This window comes from Lynx canadensis, chromosome D4 (genome assembly GCF_007474595.2).
Source record: "Lynx canadensis isolate LIC74 chromosome D4, mLynCan4.pri.v2, whole genome shotgun sequence".
Classification (NCBI taxonomy): domain Eukaryota; kingdom Metazoa; phylum Chordata; class Mammalia; order Carnivora; family Felidae; genus Lynx; species Lynx canadensis.
This window is the reverse complement of record NC_044315.2, coordinates 45,634,257-45,648,366: the sequence shown is the minus strand read 5'-3', so window position 1 is coordinate 45,648,366 and position 14,110 is coordinate 45,634,257. Positions and strand designations below refer to the sequence as shown.

General features: G+C 41.4%; 1 protein-coding gene across 1 annotated transcript; it reads left to right on the top strand.

The window, feature by feature from the left end:
* Positions 1-1,803: 1,803 nt before the first annotated feature.
* On the top strand, positions 1,804-3,036 carry IFNE (interferon epsilon). The gene has a single exon (XM_030294053.1). The coding sequence runs from the start codon at positions 1,935-1,937 to the stop codon at positions 2,559-2,561; it is 627 nt and encodes a 208-aa protein (XP_030149913.1). The 5' UTR covers positions 1,804-1,934; the 3' UTR covers positions 2,562-3,036.
* Positions 3,037-14,110: the final 11,074 nt, after the last annotated feature.

Below are 14,110 nucleotides of genomic sequence, written 5' to 3'. Positions count from 1 at the left end.
TAATATTTTTTAAGTTTTTAAATCTATTTTGAGAAAGAGAGAAAGCACACGAGCATGGGAGGGGCAGAGAGAGAGGGAGGGAGAATCCCAAGCATTCTTCACACTGTCAGCACAAAGTCCCACATGGTGCTCGATCCCACAAACTGACCATGACCTGAGCTGAAATCAAGAGTCAGATGCTTAACCGACTGAGCCACCCGGGCACCCCAAAGACATATATAGAGAAACTACTATAAAAATAAAGTGGTATAGCTAATAAACCAATAGTGGAGATAAAATGGAATCATGTTTTGTAATCAATCCAAAAGAAGGAAAAAAAACCATATGAACAATTAGAAAACAAATAGCAACATGGTTAGATATAACCCTGCTATATGACATTAATCATACTTACATACTCACATAAATGTAAATGTGACAAAAATATATAGCCATGCATAAGACAGAACAAGAAAAGTGTTTTTAAAAAGGTATACAATGCTGTGAGGATCCAGAAGACAGATTATAGCTTCGTAAAAGAAATCTACATCCTAAAGAAGTAACCCTTAGTCCTTGCATAGACACATATTAGAGGCAAAGGAGGTAACACCATGGGTGATATTTCTGAGAGAGAAGACACACACACACACACACACACACACACACACACCTCTGCTAGGTGTATTAAGGAAATAGTGAGTCATTAACTTTATCTGGAATTCAGTTTCCCTTACCTTATATTTGGAGCAACAGTGGGAGATAAGATTGGAAAGGTAGATTGAGGGCATATTTGGGAGGACTTAAAATGTGGAACTGGGTATTTGTAATTCAAGAGGCATTATTAATGTAAAGAGAGTAGCTTTGGTTTACCATAGTTAGTGGTACCCTAGGGAATGTACATCAGCCAACTGCCCAACCTTTTCACATATAACTTTATCATTTATAATGATTACATGGCATTTAATTATATGGATATACTAACATTTATTTAACCATTTCCCTATTATTGGACCTATAAGCCATTTCTAATATTCTGCAGTTGTAATAACTTTATAATGACCTTCTTTTGCTAATTTTTTTCTCATTCACATTACTTTCATAGGTTAGAAACTTAGATATCGAACTACTTTAGTAAGATATAAAACAATTTGGGATGCCTGGGTGCCTCAGTCTGTTGAGCGTCCGACTCTTGGTTTCTGCTCAGGTCATGATTTCATGGTTTGGGAGTTGGAGCCCCATGTCAGGCTCTGTGCTGACAGTGAGGAGCCTGCTTGGGATTCTCTCTCTGCTCCTCACCTGCTCTCTCTCTCTCGCTCTCTCTCAAAAATAAATAATGAATAAACATTAAAAAACAATTTTAGATTGTTCATACATATTTTAAGGTTAATTTGCTCAAGCATTTGCACAAATTTACAGTTCTACTTGAGTTTTTAAATTTAGCAGTCTGTATAGATTTTAATTCCCTGCCCCTGCCCCGTCCAAGCACGCTATAGGTGCTGCTAAGCCTCTGATAAATATTACTCCATGAAAGAGTACTCCTTTAAAAAAATACTCTTAATAAAAGAACTTTAATAAGCTTGACTAAATATTTAGAAAGCATATTGTGTTGAGTGAAACTTTGTATCTAATACATAATAAGAGTAATAGAAAATCATATTGGGTGACTAGTCTGTAATTATCCAAGGAACACATACAATGAAACAAGTTCTTTTGGTTACTTCGTTAAACAGCCAACACAATGGGGAAAGTGGAGGAAAGGTCCCATAAACACTACGAAAAGGGAACCAGAAAACCCAGTATGTAATCTCGGAGTAATGACAGCATCAGAAAACAAAACCAACAAAAGAGAACACCTTCCAGAACAATCTGAGCTGCATGAAAGGCAAACATTCACTAAAGTTGGAGCTTTCCTAACTAAGTCTGCCCAGAGATAAGTGGCATATTTGACCTTCACCATGATTAACAAGCCTTTCTTTGAAATTGTGTCGGTGCTGTTGGCCTCTTCTACTATCTTCTCCCTAGAGTTGAAACTGGCTCTCTTCCAACAAAGAGTAAACAGAGAGAGTTTAAAACTCTTGAGCACATTGCAAAGCTCATCAATTCAGCAGTGTCTGCCACACAGGAAAAACTTCCTGCTTCCCCAGCGGTCTGTGAATCCTCGCCAGTACCAGAAAGGACAAGCACTGGCCATTCTTCACGAGATGCTTCAGCAGATCTTCAACCTCTTCAGGGCAAATACTTCTTCAGATGGTTGGGAGGAAAGCCACGTGGAGAAGTTCCTCACTGAGCTTCATCAACAGCTGGAATACCTAGAAGAACTCACAGGCCCGGAAGCAGAGCAGGACAGCTGCATCTTGGGGAGTGAGAACGTTAGGTTACAGATTAAAATGTACTTCCAAAGGATCCATGATTACCTGGAAAGCCAAGAGTACAGCAGCTGTGCCTGGACCATTGTTCGAGTAGAAATCAACCGGTGTCTCTTCTTTGCACTCCAGCTGACAAGAAAGATAAGCAAACGAGGAATGCATTCCTGGAAGAATGTGGGGCATGAGCCAAGGGCAGACTTTAGAAGCATAGGGTAGGTGGAGGCGCCGGACGACTGTTCCAGAGACTATCATTTCTTCTTGTCATTAATTGCTTTGGTTTCGTGTGTGTACATATATGTATATTTACCTGTCCTTTAAGATTATGCGTAGTGACTACAATGGTCTTTGTTTTGTAATGCCACTTTGTATTTTCCATTCATCTTAAATTTTCATGAGATAAAATAGATTCATCAGTCTTTCATACTTGGTTCTTCAAATGGGTTTATTTTCCTCAAAGTAAATGAGGTGTGTCTCCACCGAACTAATTTCTTAACTTACCACGTCCATTCCAATGATTTCTTTGCCAGAAATTGGTAGAAACGTTAAGAAGTACAAGGAATAATGTGCATTGCCAGACTTGAAAATGTCAATACACGCTGAATATCTGTTACAGGTGACACAACAGAAATATGGCCAAAGGTCATGAACAGCAGATTGCAGAGGGAAAACAAATGCATGAAAACAGGTTCAACCTCACTTATAATGATAAAAAATACAAATTAAAAGTGAACAGCATGCCATTCATACCAGCTGAAGGCCCACACTTTTGTGGAGATTTTGGAGAGGGATGCTCCTATAATTTGCCAGAGCACTGGAAATTGGTAGGATCGCTGTAGAGGCAATATATTGATATCTGTTAAAATTACCATCTTTGATCCATAAATTTGAAATTGATCTTATAAAAATGCTTGCATATGTGTCTGATGGCATGCATACAATACTGTTCACTGCAGCATTATTTATAATATCAAAAGACAGGAAACCACTCAAATTCTTTTAGCTTGAGACAGCTGAAGTATAGTCACACAAAGGAACACCACCCGGCTGGACAACCGAGTGAGGATGTTCTTCCTATACTGAAAGAAAAGAGTAAAAAAATAGGCAAGATGAAGAGCAGTGTGTATAAAGTGCTGTATTTGACATTAAAATGTAAAACAAGGGGCGCCTGGGTGGCTCACTCGGTTAGGCATCCAATTTGGCTCAGGTCATGATCTTGCGGTTCGTGAGTTCGAGCCCCACGTCGGACTCTGTGCTGACAGCTCGGAGCCTGGAGCCTGCTTCGGATTCTGTGTCTCCCTCTCTGTCTGCCCCTCCCCTGCTCGCACTCTGTCTCTGTCTGTCTCTCAGAAATAAATAAACATTAAAAAAAATTTTTTTAATAAAATGTAAAACAAATTTTCTACTTGACCTAACTTGTGCATGAACAAATAAAGAATATATAAGAATAAATTACAATGATAACTTGTGTTTTGGGGAAACGAGACTAGGGGAAGAAGCAGGGGGAGGGAGGTTTTCCAGCATATTTTTGTATTTTTAATCGTGTGAACATTACAAATTAAAACAATAAATGAAAATGTACCTAACAAGTCAGAGTTCTTAGAAATACGCATGAAGGAGTCTTGCTGGCAAAAGGAAGTGTTAGTTGAAGGGTAGAAGAAACGGGACTGCTCCAGCCTTCCCCTGGAGGGGAGGGGAGTGGCCAGGAGGAGGAGGAGGGCTGCACAGAAGGGCACTCGTGCCAACCAAGAGAGGGGGTTTCCACTCATGAGAGCTGCTAGGGATGAAGGGATTCCAGCCCTTCCAGCCGGGAGCTTCCCGAAACCATGATGGAACAAATGCGGGGCCAGAGAAACTGAAGTTCAGTTGAGACTTGGTGGCTTTCCCACGGCCACGGTGACCTTCACCCAATGTAAGAAGCAGAGCCATGGTCCAAAATTCTGGGGCTAATTCTGCCACTTTACGTCATGCTCTGTTTTTGACTCGTTGTATAATTCGAGATGAAATCTGTCACTTAATGTGAAAACTTGCTGAAGAACAAAACACATTTCATTTCGGTTTAATTAGTGTTAGTAAGTGTATTCGTTGTTGGCCTGTGCTTTCGGATTTGGCTTCAGAGGAAGGAGGATGAGCTGAATAGGCTCCTGAGTCTGAGGCAGGGCCAACTGCCAGAGAGGAAAAGGGCAGAGAAGCAGAGGCAGTCTTGGTCAACGTCACCCTTCAACCCCTGTGTACCTTCAAGTTCACCTAGAGGTAGGGAGGTGGAGAGAGGAGAGGCATTTACCACACTTGACTGCAAATACAGGTCATTTGCTTCACATGATCAGTAGAATTTTTGTTTTCTTTAAACCAGGAAGTTTTCAGAAGCAAATCCTTCATTTAACACATTATTCGATCCTCAAGTTAACCTAGCAAGATAGTTTCTGTATTATATTCTTTTCTGAAATGAGAATAACAAGACTTTAAAGGTGAAGTAACTTGCTCAAAGTAATGTAGCAAGTCACGGAGCCAGTATATGCCAGAGCGGAGATTCTCCAGCAGATCTGTCTGACTCAAAAGAGTGCACTCTGTTCTAGACCCCACAAACCCGAATGGCATTGTGCGAGATCTCTGCGAAATAATAATGATAACAAGCATGACAACAATTTGCTCCTGGCTTTCCTTATTCAAGTTCACATACTGTCCGCAGTCTTGAATTAGAGAAAGAACATTTTCTCCCCCTGGATATTTCTTTCCTAAGAACTGAAGAGAACAGAATGGAGAAGAGGCCAAGTAGAAATTTACAGCAGTTAATATGTACTCCTATCTAGAAGCTAAAAGCAATACTGTACATGCTAATGTTTCCCCAAACATTTAGCTTTATTAGGTTGACATCCTACTTGTATTACTGTCTTAACTGCTTCATACAAAATAAAAAAAATAAAAATTGCTTGCTTTTAAATATGTGTGCTCTCTTAAAACTTTAAAAGCAGAGTTCTAAACTTGGAGATATTGAGGAAGATACATATTTTATTTTTTTATTTTTTTGTGTGAGCTTTTATTTATTTTTTTATTTTTTATTTTTTAAATATGAAATTTATTTTCAAATTGCTTCCCATACAACAACCAGTGCTCATCCAAAAGGTGCCCTCCTCAATACCCATCACCCACCCTCCCCTCTCTCCCACCCCCCCATCAACCCTCAGTTTGTTCTCAGTTTTTTTTTTTCAATATATGAAATTTATTGTCAAATTGGTTTCCATACGACACCCAGTGCTCCTCCCAAAAGGTGCCCTCCTCAATACCCATCACCCACCCTCCCCTCTCTCTCATCCCCCCATCAACCCTCAGTTTGTTCTCAGTTTTTTTTTTCAATATATGAAATTTATTGTCAAATTGGTTTCCATACGACACCCAGTGCTCCTCCCAAAAGGTGCCCTCCTCAATACCCATCATCCACCCTCCCTTCCCACCCACCCTCCATCAACCCTCAGCTTGTTCTCAGTTTTTACAAGTCTCTTATGCTTTGGCTCTCTCCTACTCTAACCTCTTTTTTTTTTCCTTCCCCTCCCCCATGGGTTTCTGTTAAGTTTCTCAGGATCCACATAAGAGTGAAAACATATGGTATCTGTCTTTCTCTGTATGGCTTATTTCACTTAGCATAACACTCTCCAGTTCCATCCATGTTGCTACAAAGGGCCATATTTCATTCTTTCTCATTGCCAAGTAGTATTCCATTGTATATATAAACCACAATTTCTTTATCCGTTCGTCAGTTGATGGACCTTTAGGCTCTTTCCATAATCTGGCTATTGTTGAGAGTGCTGCTATAAACATTGGGGTACAAGTGCCCCTATGCATCAGCACTCGTGTATCCCTTGGGTAAATTCTTAGCAGTGCTATTTTTGGGTCATAGGGTAGATCTATTTTTAATTTTTTGAGGAACCTCCGCACTGTTTTCCAGAGCGGCTGCACCAGTGTGCATTCCCACCAACAGTGCAAGAGGGTTCCCGTTTCTCCACATCCTCGCCAGCATCTATAGGCTTCTGGTTTGTTCATTTTAGCCACTCTTCCTGGCACAAGGTGGTATCTCAGTGTGGTTTTGATTTGTATTTCCCTGATGAGGAGCGACGTTGAGCATCTTTTCATGTGCCTGTTGGCCATCTGGATGTCGTCTTTAGAGAAGTGTCTATTCATGTTTTCTGCCCATTTCTTCACTGGGTTATTTGTTTTTCGGGTGTGGAGTTTGGTGAGCTCTTTATAGATTTTGGATACTAGCCCTTTGTCCGATATGTCATTTGCAAATATCTTTTCCCATTCCGTTGGTTGCCTTTTAGTTTTGTTGATTGTTTCCTTTGCAGTGCAGAAGCTTTTTATCTTCATGAGGTCCCAATAGTTCATTTTTGCTCTTAATTCCCTTTCCTCTGGGGATGTGTCAAGTAAGAAGTTGCTGCGGCTGAGGTCAGAGAGGTTTTTTCCCTGCTTTCTCCTCTAGGGTTTTGATAGTTTCCTGTCTCACATTCAGGTCCTTTATCCATTTTGAGTTTATTTTTGTGAATGGTGTGAGAAAGTGGTCTAGTTTCAACCTTCTGCATGTTGCTGTCCAGTTCTCCCAGCACCATTTGTTAAAGAGACTGTCTTTTTTCCATTGGATGTTCTTTCCTGCTTTGTCAAAGATTAGTTGGCCATACGTTTGTGGGTCTAGTTCTGGGGTTCCTATTCTATTCCATTGGTCTGTGTCTCTGTTTTTGTGCCAATACCATGCTGTCTTGATGATGACAGCTTTGTAGTAGAGGCTAAAGTCTGGGATTGTGATGCCTCCTGCTTTGGTCTTCTTCTTCAAAATTACTTTGGCTATTTGGGACCTTTTGTGGTTCCATACAAATTTTAGGATTGCTTGTTCTAGCTTCGAGAAGAATGTTGGTGCAATTTTGATTGGGATTGAATGTGTAGGTAGCTTTGGGTAATATTGACATTTTAACAGTATTTATTCTTCCAATCCATGAGCATGGAATGTTTTTCCATTTCTTTATATCTTCTTCAACTTCCTTCATAAGCTTTCTATAGTTTTCAGCATACAGATCTTTTACATCTTTGGTTAGGTTTATTCCTAGGTATTTTATGCTTCTTGGTGCAATTGTGAATGGGATCAGTTTCTTTATTTGTCTTTCTGTTGCTTCATTGTTAGTGTATAAGAATGCAACTGATTTCTGTACATTGATTTTGAAGAGACAAGGTTGGGGGCTCAGAGTAAAGATAAGCTCATTTGTACTCATAGGCTGGGTCATCTGAGTTATCCTTGTCACATATACATGTATGAGCTAAATAGATTATTAAATCAAAAAGCAGGTTACAAAATAACTAGTACCATCATAATTTCTATAAATAAAAATGCCTGTAAAATGTCTGAAAAGAATTGCACTAAAATGTTCACAGCAGTACTATCTGGGTAATAGAATTTCCATTCTCATATTTTTGAATATTATTTTCTTTTATTAAACTTTATTTATTTTGAGAGAGGGAGCACATATGAGCAGGAGAGGGGCAGAGGGAGAGGGGGAGCGAGAGAATCCCAAGCAGGCTCCACACAGTCAGCCCAGGGCCCAACGTGGGACTTGAACTCACAAACCGTGAGACCATGACCTGAGCTGAAGTCGGACGCCCCACTGACTGCACCACCCAGGCTCCCCTAAATATGGCTTCTTGTAGAGATTTGGCTCAAGATACTTATCACCTGCACTAAATGAAGCCCCATCTCCAGTGTGTATCAGAGTCATCTGGAGGGCTTGTTAAAATACAGGGGGCATGGCTTCACCCCAGTGTTTCTGATCCACTAAGTCTTACAGTGGGGACTGAGTATTTGCATTTCTAACAATTTCTAGATGATTTTGATGCTTTTGGTCCTCGGACTCCACATTACAGCCCATGCCTCTGTTTCTTGGTAGCCTTGGTAGACTGTTAACAGCTGAAGACATGGTCTCTTTGAGGTTACTGATCTCATATTTTCCCATAATACCTAGAGAGAAGTGAGCCTCTCAGGTGGGAGATAGTTGGTAAGGATAGTTTTTTTTTTTTCTTTTTTCTATCACTGCCTTTTCACAGCAGCAGATTCAATGGTCTTTCTCCTTCTTAAAGAAGCTGGATGTAAAGACTCTAATACGCCAGGTGACAGTAACTGTCTCTTCAGGAAGATGATCCAACCCAAGTTTTGTTTCTGTAACCGTGTGTGTTCCTCATGCCTATGATTGTGTGACATCAAAACTGCAACCATAACAGTATCCGATTGGATGAAGATTATGGTGTGAACACAGGGAAATCAAACTTGTGAGAGACAGAGGATTCCAAGGTGGAAGATGGCAGACGGTTCAGTAATCTCTTCTGTTGAGAAATGTAGATGTTTGGTAAATACAGAGACTTGGGAGTCATTCTTGGAATTGCCTTTGGCTGAAATGAGTCATTTATCCCCAATTTTCTCCCCTCTATCCAAGGACTGGATGTGGAGGGATAAAGGCTCAGACCCCTCACTCCACCCCTGAAGGGTCATTGCAGTCTCAGAGCCCCTTCCCCCACCCCGGTTTTGACCGAAGCCACACTGTGACTGCACAGCAGCTCGGGTTTTCCTCCGTTCCTCATCCTGCCTGCTCTTCTCATATGCGTTGAGCCCGTTGCACTCCCTACTAAACTCCTCACATGGCACTTTTTGTCTCAGAGTCTGCTGTCTCAGCACCTGACCTCCGAAAGCATAACACACAGACCTTCCATCTGGGGCCACAGAAAACCCAAACTCACATGCTATTGCCTTGGCCGTGTACAGATTCGCTTCCTAATATGTGCTAATATCTCATTCTGGCTCTTTATGACTCCTTAAAATTTTTCACAGAAAGCCCTCAGAGTCCGATCTGTCTAAATCTATCTGCCCCTCCAGAGCACAACTTTTATCACGTCCCAGACCACACTGTACAATGATGGGTTAGTTCTCTCTCAACTAAGGTGCGACCTACTTCATGGTGGGGAAATGGCTTCTGAACTCTTTGCCTAGCACACTCCTGAACACATAAAGGGACAATCTAAATACTGAACGAGTAAGGAAATTTAAAGTGCATCATTAACAGAGGTGGGGCACCAGGGTGGCTCAGTTGGTTGAGTGTCTGACTCTTGATTTTGGCTCAGGTCATGACCCCAGGGTCACGGGATGGAGCCCTTCATCAGGCTCTGCGCTCAGTGCAGGGCCTGCTTGGGATTATCCCTGTCTCTCCCTCTGTCCCTCTCCCCTGCTTGTGTGTGCTCTCTCTCTCTCAAATAAAAATAAGTAAATAAATTTTTTTAAATGCAGCATTAACAAAGAGAGAGAAAGAGAGAGATAAGTACCATATCGTCATGGCCAGTTATACACATAAGGAGACACTCTACCTACAGATGAGGAAGTCTTGTTTATGTGTCTGTTAAGAGGTTATATTCTTATTTTTGTTTTTCAGTTTCTCTACTCTTCCGGGATGGACAACTTGGGTAAGCGACTTCGTGCACTAAAAAATGAAGTATCTTTCTTTCTCTGACAGGGTGGTTTTTATCCTTGTATGGTAAGAGCACAATAAGACATGACATGTAGGACAGAAGTGCCGTTGGGAGCCCCTCTCCCAACTAATTGTTCTGCTCACCTGAGAAAAATCCTTTCCTGAACCCGCTCTTCATGGCCCTTCAGTCGCTGTCTGCCGGTGACCATTAGTCACGCTTTCGACCGCCGAGTAATATAGAAACCACTGACACCAACTTGAGAGTTTCCTATTTTTGGTGCAGTTTAAGAAACACTGAATATAGCAGATATACATAAAACAATACATGAAAATAGTGTAAATGGCTCACTTTTATAGTTGTATGGAGTGTAACACTCCTCCCATTGTCGTATTCAAAAAGCACTTGTCTTGTTACTGTCCAAAGTGGATGGCCCCTGAATTAGTTTTTCCACCCACTATTAGTAGAGATTTGGTGGAAAATGTCCTTATTTCTTTGGCTTGTACACTTGAAATATTATGGGTAAGCAGAAGATAGCCAGCATGTAGTATCTAGAGACAAGTAGCCAGAGTCACATTACAGTGATGCAGGGAAATGATCATAACACAAAAATGGTCCCACGGTTTTACCTTCAATGCGAGAAGAATCCATCTTCTTGGAAGTATAGAAACCTGGTCAGACACGTTTTAGTCACTGAAGGTGGAGATGTGTACCTGTTGGGAAGGGTGGAGCAAGGTTTGAGGAGAACAAAGAACAAGGTTACCCTTGACCCATAAATCATGTGACTTTTTCTACATAAGAGACCTAAGTGTACCTTGTTGTAGTGAAATTTATTCCAAGTTTCCGTATTCGCCTTGTAATAAATAAAATATTTCCCTGGGAGAAAATTTAATTATTCCAAATAACAGAAATTCATTTGGGCTCATGCCAGATGAACAAAGTGGTTATCAATGTGGATAAAAATATTTATAATCAAAAGGGAGTTAGTTTGAGAGCGCTAAAAATTGGATTCTTAGCTGGTATATTATTCAGTATGGTGGACTTTTTGTAGTAACAGCTCCTCATTTATTCTCATTCCTTGGGAGGAAGGAAAGATGCTCAATGGAACTGGGAAGGAAATAAGCATATTTCCAGAGCAAATTATGGGATTACACGAGAAATACCTTGAAGGACCCATTTGTGCCTACTGAGGGTTGGGGGAGAAAGAGGATGCATTCTCTGTGGGTGGGTGGGTTTCAGGAACTGAAATAAATAAACCAACAAAATTGTCCTCAAAATCCCTCTGGCTGGGCGGATTTCTTTTCTTTTTTTTTTAACGTCTATTTATTTTTGAGACAGAGAGAGACAGAGCATGAACAGGGGAGGGGGCAGAGAGAGAGGGAGACACAGAATCCGAACAGGCTCCAGGCTCTGAGCTGTCAGCACAGAGCCCGACGCGGGGCTCGAACTCACCGACCGTGAGATCATGACCTGAGCCCAAGTTGGACGCTCACCGACCGAGCCACCCAGGCGCTCCTGGCTGGGCGGATTTCTACCATGAGTTGAAATTAGAAGGGCAAAGAGAGGTGTTCGGATATTTCAGGGTTTCAGCCGTAGCCTTCTACAGGGAGATTGTCTCAGAAGATACACAATCAAGGGTCCTGGGCAGAAAGGATGTTAGAGATCTCCCCAGCAGATTCATCTCTAAGTCCTAGACACAAAGTTCCTTGGACCACTTGGGCCCATATCTGAGGCCTTAGACATCAAAAACTACATGCGCATTATACACACATGGGTAGAGGGCTCAGTTCTGGAGGAAAGATTTCTTTCCCTAAAGCATCTCTCTCAGGTTACTGTGTGCAACAAATGCCTGACATATTAAAAATAAACAAATACAACAAGAATAATAAAACACCAACTGTCCTTCTCTTTCACATCATTTAGATACAGCATTTTACGGGTCAGGCCAAGGGTGATCCTGGTGTCATCATCATGGCTTTATCAGAATTGACTTTCTATTCCCAAGCTGGGTAATGAGAATTGGACCAGGTTGTGAATTAACTTTCTTCTTCCTCAGAATGGGTTCTTCTTAGGATGTTCCTTGTCATCTAATGTAAACGTGAGCCCACTCTAAGACCCCTGACGTAAACGCCTGCTGGTGTGAATCCAAAGGCAGTGCTATTTTAGGCTCAAATTAGGTATCTTCCCTACTTAAGAAAAAATGTAAAATATAATACAGTATGTACATATGTTGAGGCAATTCAGATGATGAATCAAATGCTGGATATACATCCAATAAACTGTGAAACTCAGACCTAATAAAAACATGTTTTTCGAGAAATAGATACACCCCTACCTGGGTCCTAACTCTGCTCCAGCCCCACTTGCTTCCTGGGTGGGGTTCAGACTTGAGGGTAGAATTTGGACAGGAAGGGGATCTTAACACTTCTGTACCAAATGAGAATTTTGCTTCTGTCACTCCCAGAGAATAGGAGGGACCTTCAGAGTCCCTCAGTAGCTGATGGAAGAGAGCCAGGCACTGACAAAAGACCAAGCCATCGTACCCTTCACGTGAGGTGCCAGCAGGTTTTCAGCCTCGCGGCACAGAGGATCTCGTGTTATTTGGGACGAGACCCGGATGGAGCAACTCCTCCCCGGGCTTCATCAGCAGGTGGACGTAGTAGGGGCGGGGGAGGAGAAAAAAGAAGTTCCCCTCCTGAGCAGTGAGGCACTAACAGTGGGAATTAAGAGAATTTCCCAAGGAATAAGCCTCTCTGTTGAAAGCAAAAGAATACAGCCCCTGGCCTGGGAGGATATCAGGGTGAAATCAGCAGGTGCTATCTTTCCGTGAAAAAACCTGCTGAAAATTTATAGAGAATAAGGAAAATTGAGGAAACGAAGAAGGCGATGCAGCGTCTCTCCACGTGGAAATGTTGAACATATCTGGTGCCCACACAAGCGATATGGTTTGGTGGCCCCTGGGTTGAAAAGTGATACTTATTAATGCGGTACTACTGAGACTAACACTCAGAGGATCTGTTCTCAAGAGCAGAGATCGAGCCACAGAAACTGGGGCCCATGCCACGTCCTCTGAACACAAGGGAACCAAGATGTTGCTATCTTTCCTCAAGCATCCTGAGCAGTGCCATTCCATGGTGCCTGTGGGTCAGAATCATCAGGAGACCCCCTACACCCTCCTCCCTCATCAACTCTTAAGTCCTGATTTGGTTTTGTATTTAAATATATTATACAAGCGATCGTCACACGCATTGAAATATTCATAGGAGCAAAACAAAAAGCAAATGCATGTGTATTCACAGCTTCTTCCTCTCAGGTACCCTGTAAGGAAGATTGTGCCTCTCTCTGCTTGGTCTGGGGGTCTTTTGTCATGCTCCATTATATGCATATATGAAAGTGTAGAAAGTGATGCAGAAGTGGAATGATCTCCAGAAAACAATAGAAAGCAATTTTTATAATATATAGGAAGAAAATAATTGTGAGATGGATAGAAGAATGGATCCAGCAGAGCAGGGGCAGGGATCAGAAAAAAAGGCAAACATTCCATGTAGTTAGAGACGATGTGAGGAGAGATCCCCTCTTCAAATTTAGATTTAGAAAGAGAGGTAAAAGGAGAATCCTAAGGGGTTCCACGGTGCAGAGGCTGGGGGAATAGGGTGCAGGATGGGTAAGCAGAATCCAGATGGAAGAGCCTGGGAAGGAGTTACGCTTTCCGATAATAATTTGAATTGAATTTTCGTATATCTTGGCAAAAAAGGATATTTTTTTTGTTGACACATATGTAACCTCTACTTAAAGAGAATTTTAGAAATTGGAATTTTTAAAGTTGATACTGGAACAAAAACAAATAAAATTGCTTTACGATCCCTGGCAGGTACGTATAAATGAGGACTGATAATAGAATAATGGTTGTTTTCGAAATAAATAAGGGAAGGTTGACTGACTCAATTAACGTTGTTGAGAAAATAGTCTCCTTGGGACAAAAAAAAAAAAAAATGAGATTTCAAATCTCCCATAATACGCAAAATGAAATTTGATGTTTAAGGGATAAAAGGAAATGAGCAGGTTGGCTGTAAAGGGAGATCATCTGGGTTTCGATAGCAGCTTTGACATACGGGGCTCTGTGGCCAGGAGCATGTCACTGCCTCTCTAAGACCACCCAGCTGTTACGTGAGTACAATAAAAGTTGCTAAGTCACTGAACGGTTATGGATATAAATATATGAAAGGAGAAAAAACCCTGTTAAATACGAGGGAAAAAACCATGTATGTAAAAAGCTTTAG

Coding starts and splice junctions, on each gene's coding strand:
- IFNE (XM_030294053.1), top strand. CDS start 1,935: ATGATTAACAAGCCTTTCTTTGAAATTGTGTCGGTGCTGTTGGCCTCT.